This window comes from Capra hircus, chromosome 16 (genome assembly GCF_001704415.2).
Source record: "Capra hircus breed San Clemente chromosome 16, ASM170441v1, whole genome shotgun sequence".
NCBI classification, from domain to species: domain Eukaryota; kingdom Metazoa; phylum Chordata; class Mammalia; order Artiodactyla; family Bovidae; genus Capra; species Capra hircus.
The window spans coordinates 26,780,704-26,793,329 of NC_030823.1; the positions used below are offsets into that span (position 1 = coordinate 26,780,704).

Consider the following 12,626-nt stretch of genomic DNA (forward strand, 5'->3'; position numbering starts at 1 on the left):
TGCATGAAAAGATGCTCAACATCACTAATCATGAGGGAAATGCAAATCAAAACCACAATGAGATATCATATCACACCTGCCAGAATAGCTACTGTCAAAAAGACCGCAAATAACAAGCATTGGTGAGGATGTGAAGAAATGGGAACCCTCATGCACCACTAATAGAAATGTAAGTTGGTATAGCCATTCTGGAAAACAGTATGGAGGCTCCTCAGAAATTAAAAATGATCTACCAATTATACCGTTATATTTATCTGAAGAAAATGAAAACACCATTTTGAAAGATACATGCACCCCAACATTCACTGAAACACTATTTACAATAGCCAAGATATGGAGACAGCATAAATCCATCCACAGATTAAATGGTTAAAGAAGATGTGCTATATACATGCAATGGAATGTTAACCATAAAAAAGAATGAAATTTTGCCATTTGTGTCAATATACATGAACCTGGAGGATATTAGGCTTAGTGAAATAAGAAAGATAAATACTGTATATTTTCATTTATATGTAGAATCTAAAAAATAAATGAACAAATATAACCAAACAGAAACGGATTCATAAATACAGAGAACAAACTAGTGGTTACCAGAAGGAGGTTGTAATGAGAAGTGCAATAGAGGTAATGGAGATTAAGATGTACAAACTACTAGATATAAAATAATAAATTATGAGGATGTAATATCCAGCAAAAAGAATACAGTCAATAGTAACTTTATATGGAATATATTCTGTAAAATTGTCAAATGACTATGAAAGTGAAAGTCGCTCAGTCGTGTCTGACTCTTAGTGACCCCATGGACTGTATGTATAGTCCATGGAATTCTCCAGGCCAGAATACTGGAGTGGGTAGCCTTTTCCATCTCCAGGGGATTTTTCCAACCCAGGATCAAACCCAGGCTTCCCGCATTGCAGGTGGATTCTTTACCAGCTGAGCCGCAAGGGAAGCCCAAGAGTGCTGGAGTGGATAGCTTATCCCTTCTCCAGAGGATCTTCCTGACCCAGGAATTGAAACAGGATCTCCTGCATTGCAGGCAGATTCTTTACCAATGGAGCAGTGTATACCTGAAACTAATAATAGTATTGTAAGTCAACTACAATTTAAAAAATTCATTTCCTTCAACAGTGACTTCTCTCTCTTCATCTGAGACTTTCCAAGGTGGTAGTTTATAATTTTTAAAATTTTCTTTGTAATTTATTTTTTTAAATGTACTCATTTTTATATTTCTTTATCATCTGCTTTGTCCTAGAAAGGATTTAAAAGGGTTTTATGAAGGATATACAAAATTTTAGATGACAGCATAAACTAAGATATAAATGGGCCACCAATTTAACTCATAGTGGTTTCCATAAGAATGTAGTCCTGGACCACTAATGTAGTAGTTATAATGAATAATGTCTGAAACCACCTTCTTATGGAAGCCATAAAAACTTCATAGAGATGATTGTTATGTAAATCTTCCATTTATGCTGACCATCATACCAAAGTAGCATGATTCAGCAAGGCCATTTTTCTCATAGGGAAGAGTGTTCATGTTTGCAGTCTTTTAAGTTCTAGTAGTTCCTGTCTGATAGAGCAATTAATGAATTACCCACCAGTCTTTTCATTTGATTTTTTGATGTTTTCAAGTCAACATAATCTTATTATGTTTCTGCATGTGAAAAAGAATTAAAAATCATTTTGCCCAAATAATATGACCATTTAAAATATTGTTTCCAGACATTTGCAATATAAATGGAATGAGAAACAAAAGTTGTGCTATGTATCTCAAGGAGATGCCAGCTTTACTTATGGCTACGAGTACTTGGGCTGTACCCCAAGACTGGTGATTACACCTCTCACAGACAGATGCTGGCTAACTCTTACTGGAGCACTACACTTGAACCTAGGAGGTTGCCCTGCTGGTCCAGCTGGTACAGGAAAAACTGAGAGTGTTAAAGATCTAGCAAAAGTAAGTGGTTTCTACATCTAAAATAAAAACTTCTCTTTTTTTAGTCACACAGTATTGTAAAGTAAAATAAAGTAAAATTTTAAAAAAACTTTAAAAGTTGTCTTAAGTTTACACCTTTCCTGTTGTTAAAGTATTCATAATATTTAGCAAACACATTAACACATTCATTAATTCATACATCATCATTTAATTTTGAATGTTTAATGTGTGCTGGGACTTAGGATCTTGGTAAGTCAACATAGTTGACTTGGGCTATAAAAATGAGCTAACATCTATGTAAATGGCAGCTTTGTCCCCCCTTCCTTTCCTGTAGAAGTGATTCATTTATTTTGAGCTCCATACACAGATTTTTGCCTAGTCTTTGTGATTAACAGAAGTGTTTGTGTGTATGTGTGTGTGTGTGTGTGTGTGTGTGTGTGTAAGAAAAAGAGACAAGCAACTGATGAAAGCAAAGGGTATAGTTTATGATATTGCTGAAATGTTTTTTCTTAGGTTATTTGTTTATATGTTTAAAAATATGACCTTAAGCCTCCATGCACTAATCAACTAAACTATAACAGTGTATGTGCATTAATCCTATACTGAGTCTTGTGGATTTCTAAATTTGGTATAAACACCTTTATATTGTAAAAATTTTCTTGCAAGAATAAAGATATTTTATTCCTCTGGAAGTTTTAAAGTTAGCATTTTGTGTCATAATTCAATAAATATATTAAAATATCATTTTTGTTTCCCAGTCCTTAGGCAAACATTGTGTAGTCTTCAACTGTTTTGAGGATTTGGATTATAAGGTAAAGCTTATTCTTATATTCTCAGAAAAAAACTATTGTACACATAAAAGAAATAATTCATTAAGGATAAAAGAATAAGAAAAATATCTTAGACATTAAGTATTAATATAACTGTAAATGCTGTTCTTTTAAACTAACAGAAGAGAAATTTTAAATGTAATTGAAACTTAAAACATTTCACAGTTTACCTTTATTCAGCTGAACCACTTCTTAAGACAGAGAGTTTCCAATGTTTTGACAGGGAGAATCTTTTCAAACAAAATTGGTATGAAACATGAATATATAAAAAATTAAGAGTACTGCTTCAGTAATATAAATTTACATATTCTAACCTATACTTTTATTTACTGAAAATAAAGAACTGAAGCTACTATGAGTAACACGAAAATTTGAGTCAGAGGTTATATAAATGATTACAAGTTTATGTCAGCCTTATTTTGTTTGGGTTGCATATTATCTAAAATATATCTCATAACATTCTTAAATATTTATTAAAATGTCATATACCTCTGAGCCTATCACAAATTCCCTTAGTTTCAAAACACTCCAATTTATTTTATTTTGCAACTTAAGTCCAAACCTTTTACATTTTGCTGAGATCCTACACTTCCAATATGTATTCACCTGGCACATTAAAAATATCAGTAAATATAAATAAGCTGATTGAACTATTATTCTTAAAACACTTACCAAATAGCCTCTCTGTCCTCCCTGGAAACTACGTTTACTGGGGCTCTGCAGCAGTGGGACTAGGGTAAGGTGAGTGACACTCTTACCTGCTAAGCAAAGTTCAATGAGGAGCCAAAAAACTTAGTTATCAAAATAAATAGTATTTTAGTGCAATGTATTTTTTAAAGAATCAAAGTAAATGCCCCCCCAAAAAGGTGATAAACAAAATATCAAAGGTTTAGATAAAGACAGGATCTGATTGCTGCAGTCAGTGGGAGGAACCGACTTTTTCAGGCTTCTGAGCCAGAGGGGCTCTCTCCGATTCTCACATCTTGCCCCTCTGCAGCACCTAACAAAAGCTCCTCTTAGAGCTCAAGCATTCCTCTACAGGTATTCAGTCCACAGACACTTTATCTGGCTTGTTTATTTCAGTTTATAACATTTACAGATTGACAGATTTCAACACAGACTTTCAGTCTCTCACAAGGACACTGGAGGATCTAGCCACCTGCCCACTGTAAATGGCAGAAGCAGAGTAAGAGCTGGCCCCAATCTTCCACTCCTCTTAAATTATTAGTTCAGAAATCTGCATTACTGAGCTTCCCTGGTGACTCAGCGGTAAAGGATCCATCCCTAGGTCGGGAAGATCCCCTGAAGAAGGAAAAAAGTCCCACAGACAGAGGAGCCTGGCAAGCTACAGACCATGGAGTCGCAAAAGAGTCGGACACGACTTAATGACTAAACATCAACCGCCTGCATTACTACCAGGCATTGACCACTAAGCCTTGAGTCTTGGCCTGACCTAGAAAGGAGAACTCTTCCAACCATCTGCGGAAAGCTGTACTGAAGACTTCTACTGCCAGTGCGTGGTTCTGAGAACATGGCACCCAGGCGATTGCTCACTTGTGCAAATGTGAATTGTGCTTCTACTTTCTCACTCTTGTGAGCATCAGTTTGCTGCTGTTGTGTTTAAACTTTTAGGGCTTTCCCAGTGGCTCAACAATAAAGAATCTGCCTGCAATGCAGGAGACTAGGGTTCGATCCCTGGTTGGGAAGGTCCCCTGGAGGAGGAAATGGCAACCCACTCCAGTATTCTTGCCTAGCTGGCTACAGCCCATAGGGTCACAGAGTCAGACAAGACTGAAGCGAGTTAGCACGCACACACATTTAGACTTTTACCAGAGACAGGCAGAGTAGTTGAGTGGTCTTAGAGTCTAAATACTGCTGCTTTCAGCCCTACACAAATGCTTGAAAGGGAGACATACAAACAGTGTTTGCTTGGTTTGGTTAAAATGGGAAGATCTTGTAGAAATTAATGTCCCAGTAAAAATGCTCACCTAAATAACAATTTCATTAATCATTTTTTTAAGATAATGGGGAAATTCTTCTTTGGACTGGTTGAGTCAGGAGCTTGGTGTTGTTTCGATGAATTCAATAGAATTGACGTGGAAGTTCTCTCTGTGATTGCCTCACAGATGCTAACAATTAAGGCAGCAAAAGACAGCTATTCTGTCAGGTATTTGCTAAATGTGTTTATACTTTGGGAATGGAAATTTGATGTACACGTACTGCTAAATTATTATTTAATATTTTTTCTACCATAAGTGTTTGGGTTTGTTTCTTTTGTTTTCCTAAGCACACACCAAAAGGAATGGCACTTAACTTGAATTTTTCCTTTGTTTGGCAAATAATATGAAAATATGAGTAGTTAGCTTGCAGACTCTTTCCCAAGCTTGGAACAGTATTCTTGGCTACCAGGAAAAGGAGGCAAATATGTTCTAATTACTTTTCTTTTTTAGTTTAAATTCTCTTAGTACCTATTCATTTGATGATATTTCATTTGAAGAAATCAAAGGGTTTTTTTTCCTTTAATTCTACATATTAAAAAAAAAAGTTATACTAACCACACGCAGGAACCCTTCTGTTGTTCCATTACTCTGGATTAATATACTTTTATTTTAAAAATCCTTTAATAACAATATTTATATGTTAGGATTACTAACGTATACTAATCCAAGCAAAATTTTTTTTCTTTTCAGATAAATTTAGGAATTTACATGATTTACCTTTTTGAGCATACTTGGATTTGTGGGTTTAAAATGTCAATTGCAATCTAATAATTCTAACTCAAGCTAATGGGCACTCACTTCTTGCTTTACTCTCAATGTTACGAGGCTTCACAAGTCTGTGGATATGACTAGGATTACAGTAATTCACACTTCACCAATTCTTCACCACATCTTAGCTTCTGAAAAGTTTTCCTCATTTGTGTCTAGACAGTCCCTAGGTTTCGTCCCAGTTGTTCTTCCGTTCCTGTTTGACCACCTTCGTCGGTTCAGCTGTCCGTAAAATCACTAGGGGATTTCTCTCCATTGTCTCTTCCTCTGGTGCTAGCAGCATGACACTATCCATGCAAGGTTCTACTTCACGGTGTTCCCAGAATTATTCACTTGAGTGTTGGGAAGTGGGCTGTGTTTCATTTTAAAGCAAGAACTCTACTGAGGGCCATTCTGTGTTCCACTGTGTCATCCAGGCGGAGCTTTATGTCTCCTCAGATTCTCTTCTCTGTGTAAGTCAGTTCATTCAGATGGGTACCCTCTTACCTTGAGCCTCACAAAACTCTCCAGACATCATCAGACATGATCAAATAAATCTGAATCCCAGCAGAGCTCATGATTTGGCATAAAACACCTCTTCTTTCCCTTACTACTGTTTTTTTTTTTTCTTTTCCCAGCATGTTCTGTTTAGATTTAATTGTAGCACAGTCTCAGGGAGTTTTGCAAACTCTTTTGTAGTTTTAAGATACTTTGGTTTACAGAAAGCAGTTGTCTTAATGATGAATACTGTAATGTCTTGTAGGTTTATACTGGAAGGAAAAGAAATTCGTATAAATATGTCTTGTGCAGTATTTGTCACCCTAAATCCTGGGTAAGTATCAGTTGCATCTGTGGTAGGAGTTCAGTTCAGTGCAGTCGCTCACTCGTGTCCAATTCTTCGTGACCCCATGGACTACATACAGCATGTCAGGCTTCCCTGTCCATCACCAACTCCCGGAGCTTACTCAGACTTATGTCCATTGAGTCAGTGATGCCATCTAACCATCTCATCCTCTGTTGTCCCCTTCTCCTCCTGCCTTCAATCTTTCCCAGCATCAGGGTCTCTTCAGTTCTTCGCATCAGGTGCTCAAAGTGGTAGGAATGTTCACAGGCAAAAATCCCTTTTTTAAATCTTATCCATAGACAGAGTTGGCTGACGTTGTATATTCATCACGCACCCTCCACCATGCCTCTGAACCCCTCCACTGCCCACACCATTTATAAGCAGCTACAGCTCTGTGTTTGTCCATATGGATGATATCACATTAAGCTTCTGACCAAGAGAAATTTCCACTTTATGAATAGCCAGAGAGAAATGAAAAGGTTGGTAGTCTGTCACAAAGAGGACACAGGCAGAAAAGCTAATGAAAGTAGCAGGAGTAACAGTATGGTGGTTTACAGGGAGTGGAGACTGGGCAGACTCAATAAATATGTGTTGATGGAATGTTGATGGAATCAGGGAACTGATGTGAGGTGAACCGTGGGAGGAGGCACAGGAAGAGAAGCACATAAACTGGGAAGCTCTGTGAGTTAAAAGCACAATAGAAACCATCTTGTAAACTTCTTGTTTTCAGATAAAGGTCACATAGAAAGGCAATAGAATTACTATTTGGGAGAAACGTATGTGGTTCTCATTTGAAAAACTGAAACATGATGTTTTCTGTTTCTTTGTTTTTCTTATCCTCTTAAGATACAAAGGTCGAGTGGAACTCCCAGATAACTTAAAGTCTCTGTTTCGCCCAGTGGCAATGATGGCTCCCCATTATCAAATGATTGCTGAAATAATGCTCTTGTCTATTGGTTTCAAATCTGCAAAATTACTTTCTGGAAAGCTAGTTAACATTTACGAATTAGCTAGCAAGCAACTCTCGCACCAGGTAACAAACTGTTTTTATCAAAGTAAAGGTGATTACATGAAGCATTAAATAATAACTTTTCAGGTATTAGTCCAAGAATGACCTGGAACTAAAATTCCTATCAGCATATCAAGTTCATGCAACTTGTGTATAAGGCAATATGTAAATCCAAGTTCCAAGCTTTCCCTGGGATCTGATCTGGAGAGAGCAGTCAAGTAGCTCTAATTTTAAATTATAGACTACCTTCTCCATGCAAGGAAGATTACATCTAGAGCAGTTGTTTTCAAACTTTATAGTGCATCAGAATAATTTGCAGGACTTTTTAAAACATAAATTGCTGGACCTTACCACCAACTTTCTAGTTGTCTGAGGTGGGGCTTGAGGGTTTACATTTCTAACAAGTTTTCAGTGTTCATGATGCTGCTAGTCTGAATGCCCCACTTTGAAAATTATTTATAACCCAGAATGGTTTGGGCAGCTAACCAGGTTATCTCCAAAGTGTTCATTTTTACAATATATTCTTTAAATCCAGCTCTCCATTTTAGAGAAAACTTAACTCAGATAATGATTTTTTAACTTCTTTGAAACTTGTTAACTGTTTTTTTCGTTTTTTTTGGTTTTTTTGAGAAGGAGACTTATAGAAGGACAAGTTTGGGAAAGAAGTGAGAACATTAGAACCAAAACTGAGGGTTTCTTGAATTCATAACACTGTTTCTCTTCATAGCATAGATGATTAGTGATTTAACAGTATACTATATGCATTTATTGCCAAGTTGTTCATTTTTCTCCAGAAACTTAATAACTCAAATATTTTAATATTTGATAGGATCATTATGATTTTGGCCTGAGGTCTCTGAAGACAGTTTTAGTGATGGCTGGGAAGAAGAAACGGGAGCTTAAATGGTCAGTTGAATTTTGAATTGAGTGTAGATCAAAAGGGAGTTACACAATACTGAGAAAATACTGTGTGAAATTTTAAGTAATGACAACAAGATAAAATAAAATAATTCTGAGCTCTCAGACTCGAAATCCAGAAGCCATAAAAGAAATAATTTATAATAGTCAAAAATTACTTTTTGTGAAGTCAAAAAACAAATGAAAAACGAGTAAAGATATAAGCAGCTCCCGTTGCAGTTAAATAACTCATCCTCTTAGTACATAAAGATTTCTAGAAAACTGGGGAAAAAACAGTCCTATAGAAAAATGGACAAAGGAACTCAACAGACAGTTCTCAGAAAAAAAAGAGACATAAAAGTCCTTTAAGTATATGAAAATACACTCAACCCCACCCATAATGAGAGAAATGTACATTACAGTTACTCTGAAAATTGTTTCTCACTTATCAGATGGGCAAAAGTTTTTAAGTTTTCAGAACTTTGTACTGGTGAGACCAAACAGAAGCAGGCATTCCTTTTCATTATTGGCAAGATGTGTACTTTTTGTACTGTCTTCTTTGGGGGCTGTATTCATGTATCACCTATTAAAAAAATTTTTTTAATATGTTACAAAAAGACATATCAATATACTATTTACATGAAATGTTTAAACAATAAATGTTATAGATTATTTATAAGTACAGTAAAAAAGTACAAAATGTTTCATGGGAGGAGAAAACAATAGGAATAGGCTATAGCTCCACTGTAATATTTTATTTCTTAAATAAAAGAACTGTAGCATATCTTGCAAAATGGCCTATATAATATAGATGGAATGTAAATAGCTGTCTATTATGCATATCTTTTAATTTTATAAAATTAAAGATAAATAGTACCAAGTAATCAGCTCCCTAATGTCCTCACGTCCTTAGTCTTTTTTTTTTTTTTTTGGCCATACCATGCAGCTGTGGAATCTCAGTTCCCTGACCAGGGATTGAACCCAGGCCACACCAGTAAAAGCCCAGAATCCTAAACACTAGGACAGGGAACTTTCAAGTCCTCAGACTTTCTTATGTTCACTTAATTATGTGTGTGAATAAATATTCCAAGGATACTGGTACTCCTCTCATTTCAAAGTCCTTCATTGTTCTCTGCAAATCACAAAAAACTCAAAGTTCTCACAGCTGCCTGCTGTTGGAGATCCCATTTCCAGGGTACTCTCTGTCTGTCTCCTGCCACTGAAAGTAGCTCTCTTTTCTCTATTCCAAGGGTAAAAGCCACCCTTCTTTGATTATCCCAAACCTTCACACACATGATGTGATTAAGTGAAGCTGACTGTGTTATGAAAAGGACTGGGGAATTTATTTTTTTGTCAGAGGAAAGCACAGTGAACAATTTAAAAATGAATATTAGACAATTTGCTTTTTAAAAGTCCCTTGACCCTTCCTAATACCTAAAATTTTAATTGTTTCTTCTTGCCTCTCTCCTCTTCCCTTCTCTGTCCCTTCCTCTCCCTTGACTCCACCCAGCGCTTTGTAAGGTTTCTAATTTTGTCTCTTAGGATTGAGAATACGACAGATTTCTCTCATTTCTTTATGCATGGTGATTCAACCCTCCCTTCTTTCTGCCTTCTCTTCTCTTTCTAGATTGTGTTGATGCAGCCTAACTCTAACCCCCAAATAGGGTTTAAAGGTGTTTACATTTAAGAAAATAATAAAGATGTGTTAGTTTTGTAGGGCTGCTGCCATAACAAACTGCTATAAAAGCAAGATGTCCAAAAACAATGGAAATGAATCTTTTCGTAGCACCTGAGGTCAGAGGTCTGAGACCAAGGCTGTGGACAGACCTGCTGTCCTTCTAGAGTCTCTTGGAAGATTCTGTTCCTTTCCTCTTTTAGCTTCTGGTGGTTGCCAGCATTCCTTGGTGGAAGGTCACATCACCCCAACCTCTGCCTTCATCTTCACATCAGCTTCTCGACTGTATGTCTCTGTCTGCTCTGGTATTAGGAACATGTGGCTACACTTAGGCCTGAATGATTCAGGGTAAATGTTTTTCAAGATTCTTAACTCAATTAGATCTTCTGCCCTATCAGATAGTATTCACAGAGTTCCAGGGATTAGGAAGTTAATATATTGGCGGGGTTGGGGGAGTAGAAAAGAGGGGGGAATTTTTCTGCCTATCAGTCAGCCTTATCTGTTTTTCTGTAAATCTCCCCTTTTGTTTAGAAAATAAGCTGTAAAACTGACCACAGTACTGGGCCGCAAAATGTCTTAACTAATTCCGAACAACTGGTATCATGAAAACAATCAAATGGGTTTTAAAAGTTACATTTAACTATGCTTTTCTTCAACTTTCAGTTCAGTTCAGTTCAGTCGCTCAGTCATGTCTGACTCTTTGCGACACCATGAGTCACAGCATGCCAGGCCTCCCTGTCCATCACCAACTCCAAGAGTTCATCCAAACTCATGTGCATCGAGTCAGTGATGCCATCCAGCCATCTCATCCTCTGTTGTCCCCTTCTCCTCCTGCCCCCAATCCCTCCCAGCATCAGGGTCTTTTCCAATGAGTCAACTCTTTGCATGAGGTGGCCAAAGTATTGGAGTTTCAGCTTCAGCATCAGTCCTTCCAATGAACACCCAGGACTGGTCTCCTTTAGGATGGACTGGTTGGATCTCCTTGCAGTCCAAGGGACTCTCAAGAGTCTTCTCCAACATCACAGTTCAAAAGCATCAATTCTAAAAAGAAAAAAAAAAAAACCAGCATCAATTCTTCGGTGCTCAGCTTTCTTCACAGTACAACTCTCACATCCATACATGACTACTGGAAAAACCATAGCCTTGACTAGACGGACCTTTGTTGGCAAAGTAATGTCTCTGCTTTTGAATATGCTATCTAGGTTGGTCATAACTTTCCTTCCAAGGAGTAAGTGTCTTTTAATTTCATGACTGCAATCACCATCTGCAGTGATTTTGGAGCCCAAAAAAATGAAGTCTGACACTGTTTCTACTGTTTCCCCATCTATTTCCCATGAAGTGATGGGACCAGATGCCATGATCTTAGTTTTCTGAATGTTGAGCTTTAGGCCAACTTTTTCACTCTCCTCTTTCACTTTCATCAAGAGGCTTTTTAGTTCCTCTTCACTTTCTGCCATAAGGGTGGTGTCATCTGCATATCTGAGGTTATTGATATTTCTCCTGGCAATCTTGATTCCAGCTTGTGCTTCTTCCAGCCCAGTGTTTCTCATGATGTACTCTGCATATAAGTTAAATTAGCAGGGTGACAATATACAGCCTTGATGTACTCCTTTTCCTATTTGGAACCAATCTGTTGTTCCATGTCCAGTTCTAACTGTTGCTTCCTGACCTGCATATAGGTTTCTCAAGAGGCAGATCAAGTGGTCTGGTATCCCCATCTGTTTCATCTGTCTTCAACTTTAGTTGACCTTAGTCTAGAAGTTTTCTTTTTTATTCTTAAATTGCAAGACAGTCCCCACAGTAATCTCAGATGCCATCCCCTAAGTTATTCTTTTGTATAATTTTAGTGAAAAACATGGTATTGTAACAATTTTACCGTATTTTATGTAAGCTATTATCTCTCCTTATCTATATCTAATAGTTACTCCCCAGCCAGACATACTGTTATCCCTATTTTTAGAATTTCTTTACATGTAAAGCAAAGTCTGTCTTGAGAAAAAAGTGGGAAAGGTCAAGGTTACTTACTAGATCCCCAGCAGGGAAGTGTGGGACCGTTTCTGTCTCTGGTGTGGCCCCTCACTTTGACTTCTGGTCGACTCTCGCCCTCTCTACCAAAACACCTTCAGAAAAAAGACTCACTGATGTATTTACAGAGGAATGTGTAAACAGCTGATGCCAACTCAGTGAGTCTTCCATCATAAAGATAGAGTGCTTATAGAAATGGACTTTGAAGTCAGAGAGACCTGACTAAATGCCAGTTCAGACATTTACCAGCTATATGACACTGAGTGTGTTATTTCATTTTTCTGCGTATCACTTTTCTTCTTAGCTTTTGAAAAGATTAATGAAATTTCTTAAACAATTAAGCAAAAGACCTAGTTAAAAAAATACTCAATAAATGTTATCTATTAGCTCTTTTTATTATGGGGCAAAGGCTTAAAAGTTATCACCAAAATGAAGAATTTCAGACGTCAGTAGACAAGAGTATGGGAGGGATGCTAGGGCAGGGAAAACTTTTTTTCCTTTCTATCTCCAAAGTCATACTATACCACATGTAGTTACTTTTTCCCCTTTTGACTGCATGTTTAGTGTATAAGAATGTGTACTGGAGTGTTTAGTATACAAAATATTGTATGTGGCAATAAACTATGTGATAACAATATATCAAAAACTTTTGTTACAATTAAC

The 12,626-nt window shown here is 36.9% G+C and overlaps 1 protein-coding gene across 1 annotated transcript in view; it reads left to right on the forward strand.

Moving 5' to 3' along the window:
- DNAH14 (dynein axonemal heavy chain 14) overlaps positions 1 to 12,626 on the forward strand; it is a 398,456-nt gene that overhangs the window by 180,703 nt on the left and 205,127 nt on the right. Inside the window, exons 29-34 of the mRNA XM_018059938.1 lie at positions 1,726 to 1,957; positions 2,695 to 2,748; positions 4,788 to 4,933; positions 6,277 to 6,345; positions 7,204 to 7,390; positions 8,196 to 8,272. Of these exons, the coding sequence (XP_017915427.1) occupies positions 1,726 to 1,957; positions 2,695 to 2,748; positions 4,788 to 4,933; positions 6,277 to 6,345; positions 7,204 to 7,390; positions 8,196 to 8,272 (765 nt within the window). The remainder of the gene's footprint in view (positions 1 to 1,725; positions 1,958 to 2,694; positions 2,749 to 4,787; positions 4,934 to 6,276; positions 6,346 to 7,203; positions 7,391 to 8,195; positions 8,273 to 12,626) is intronic.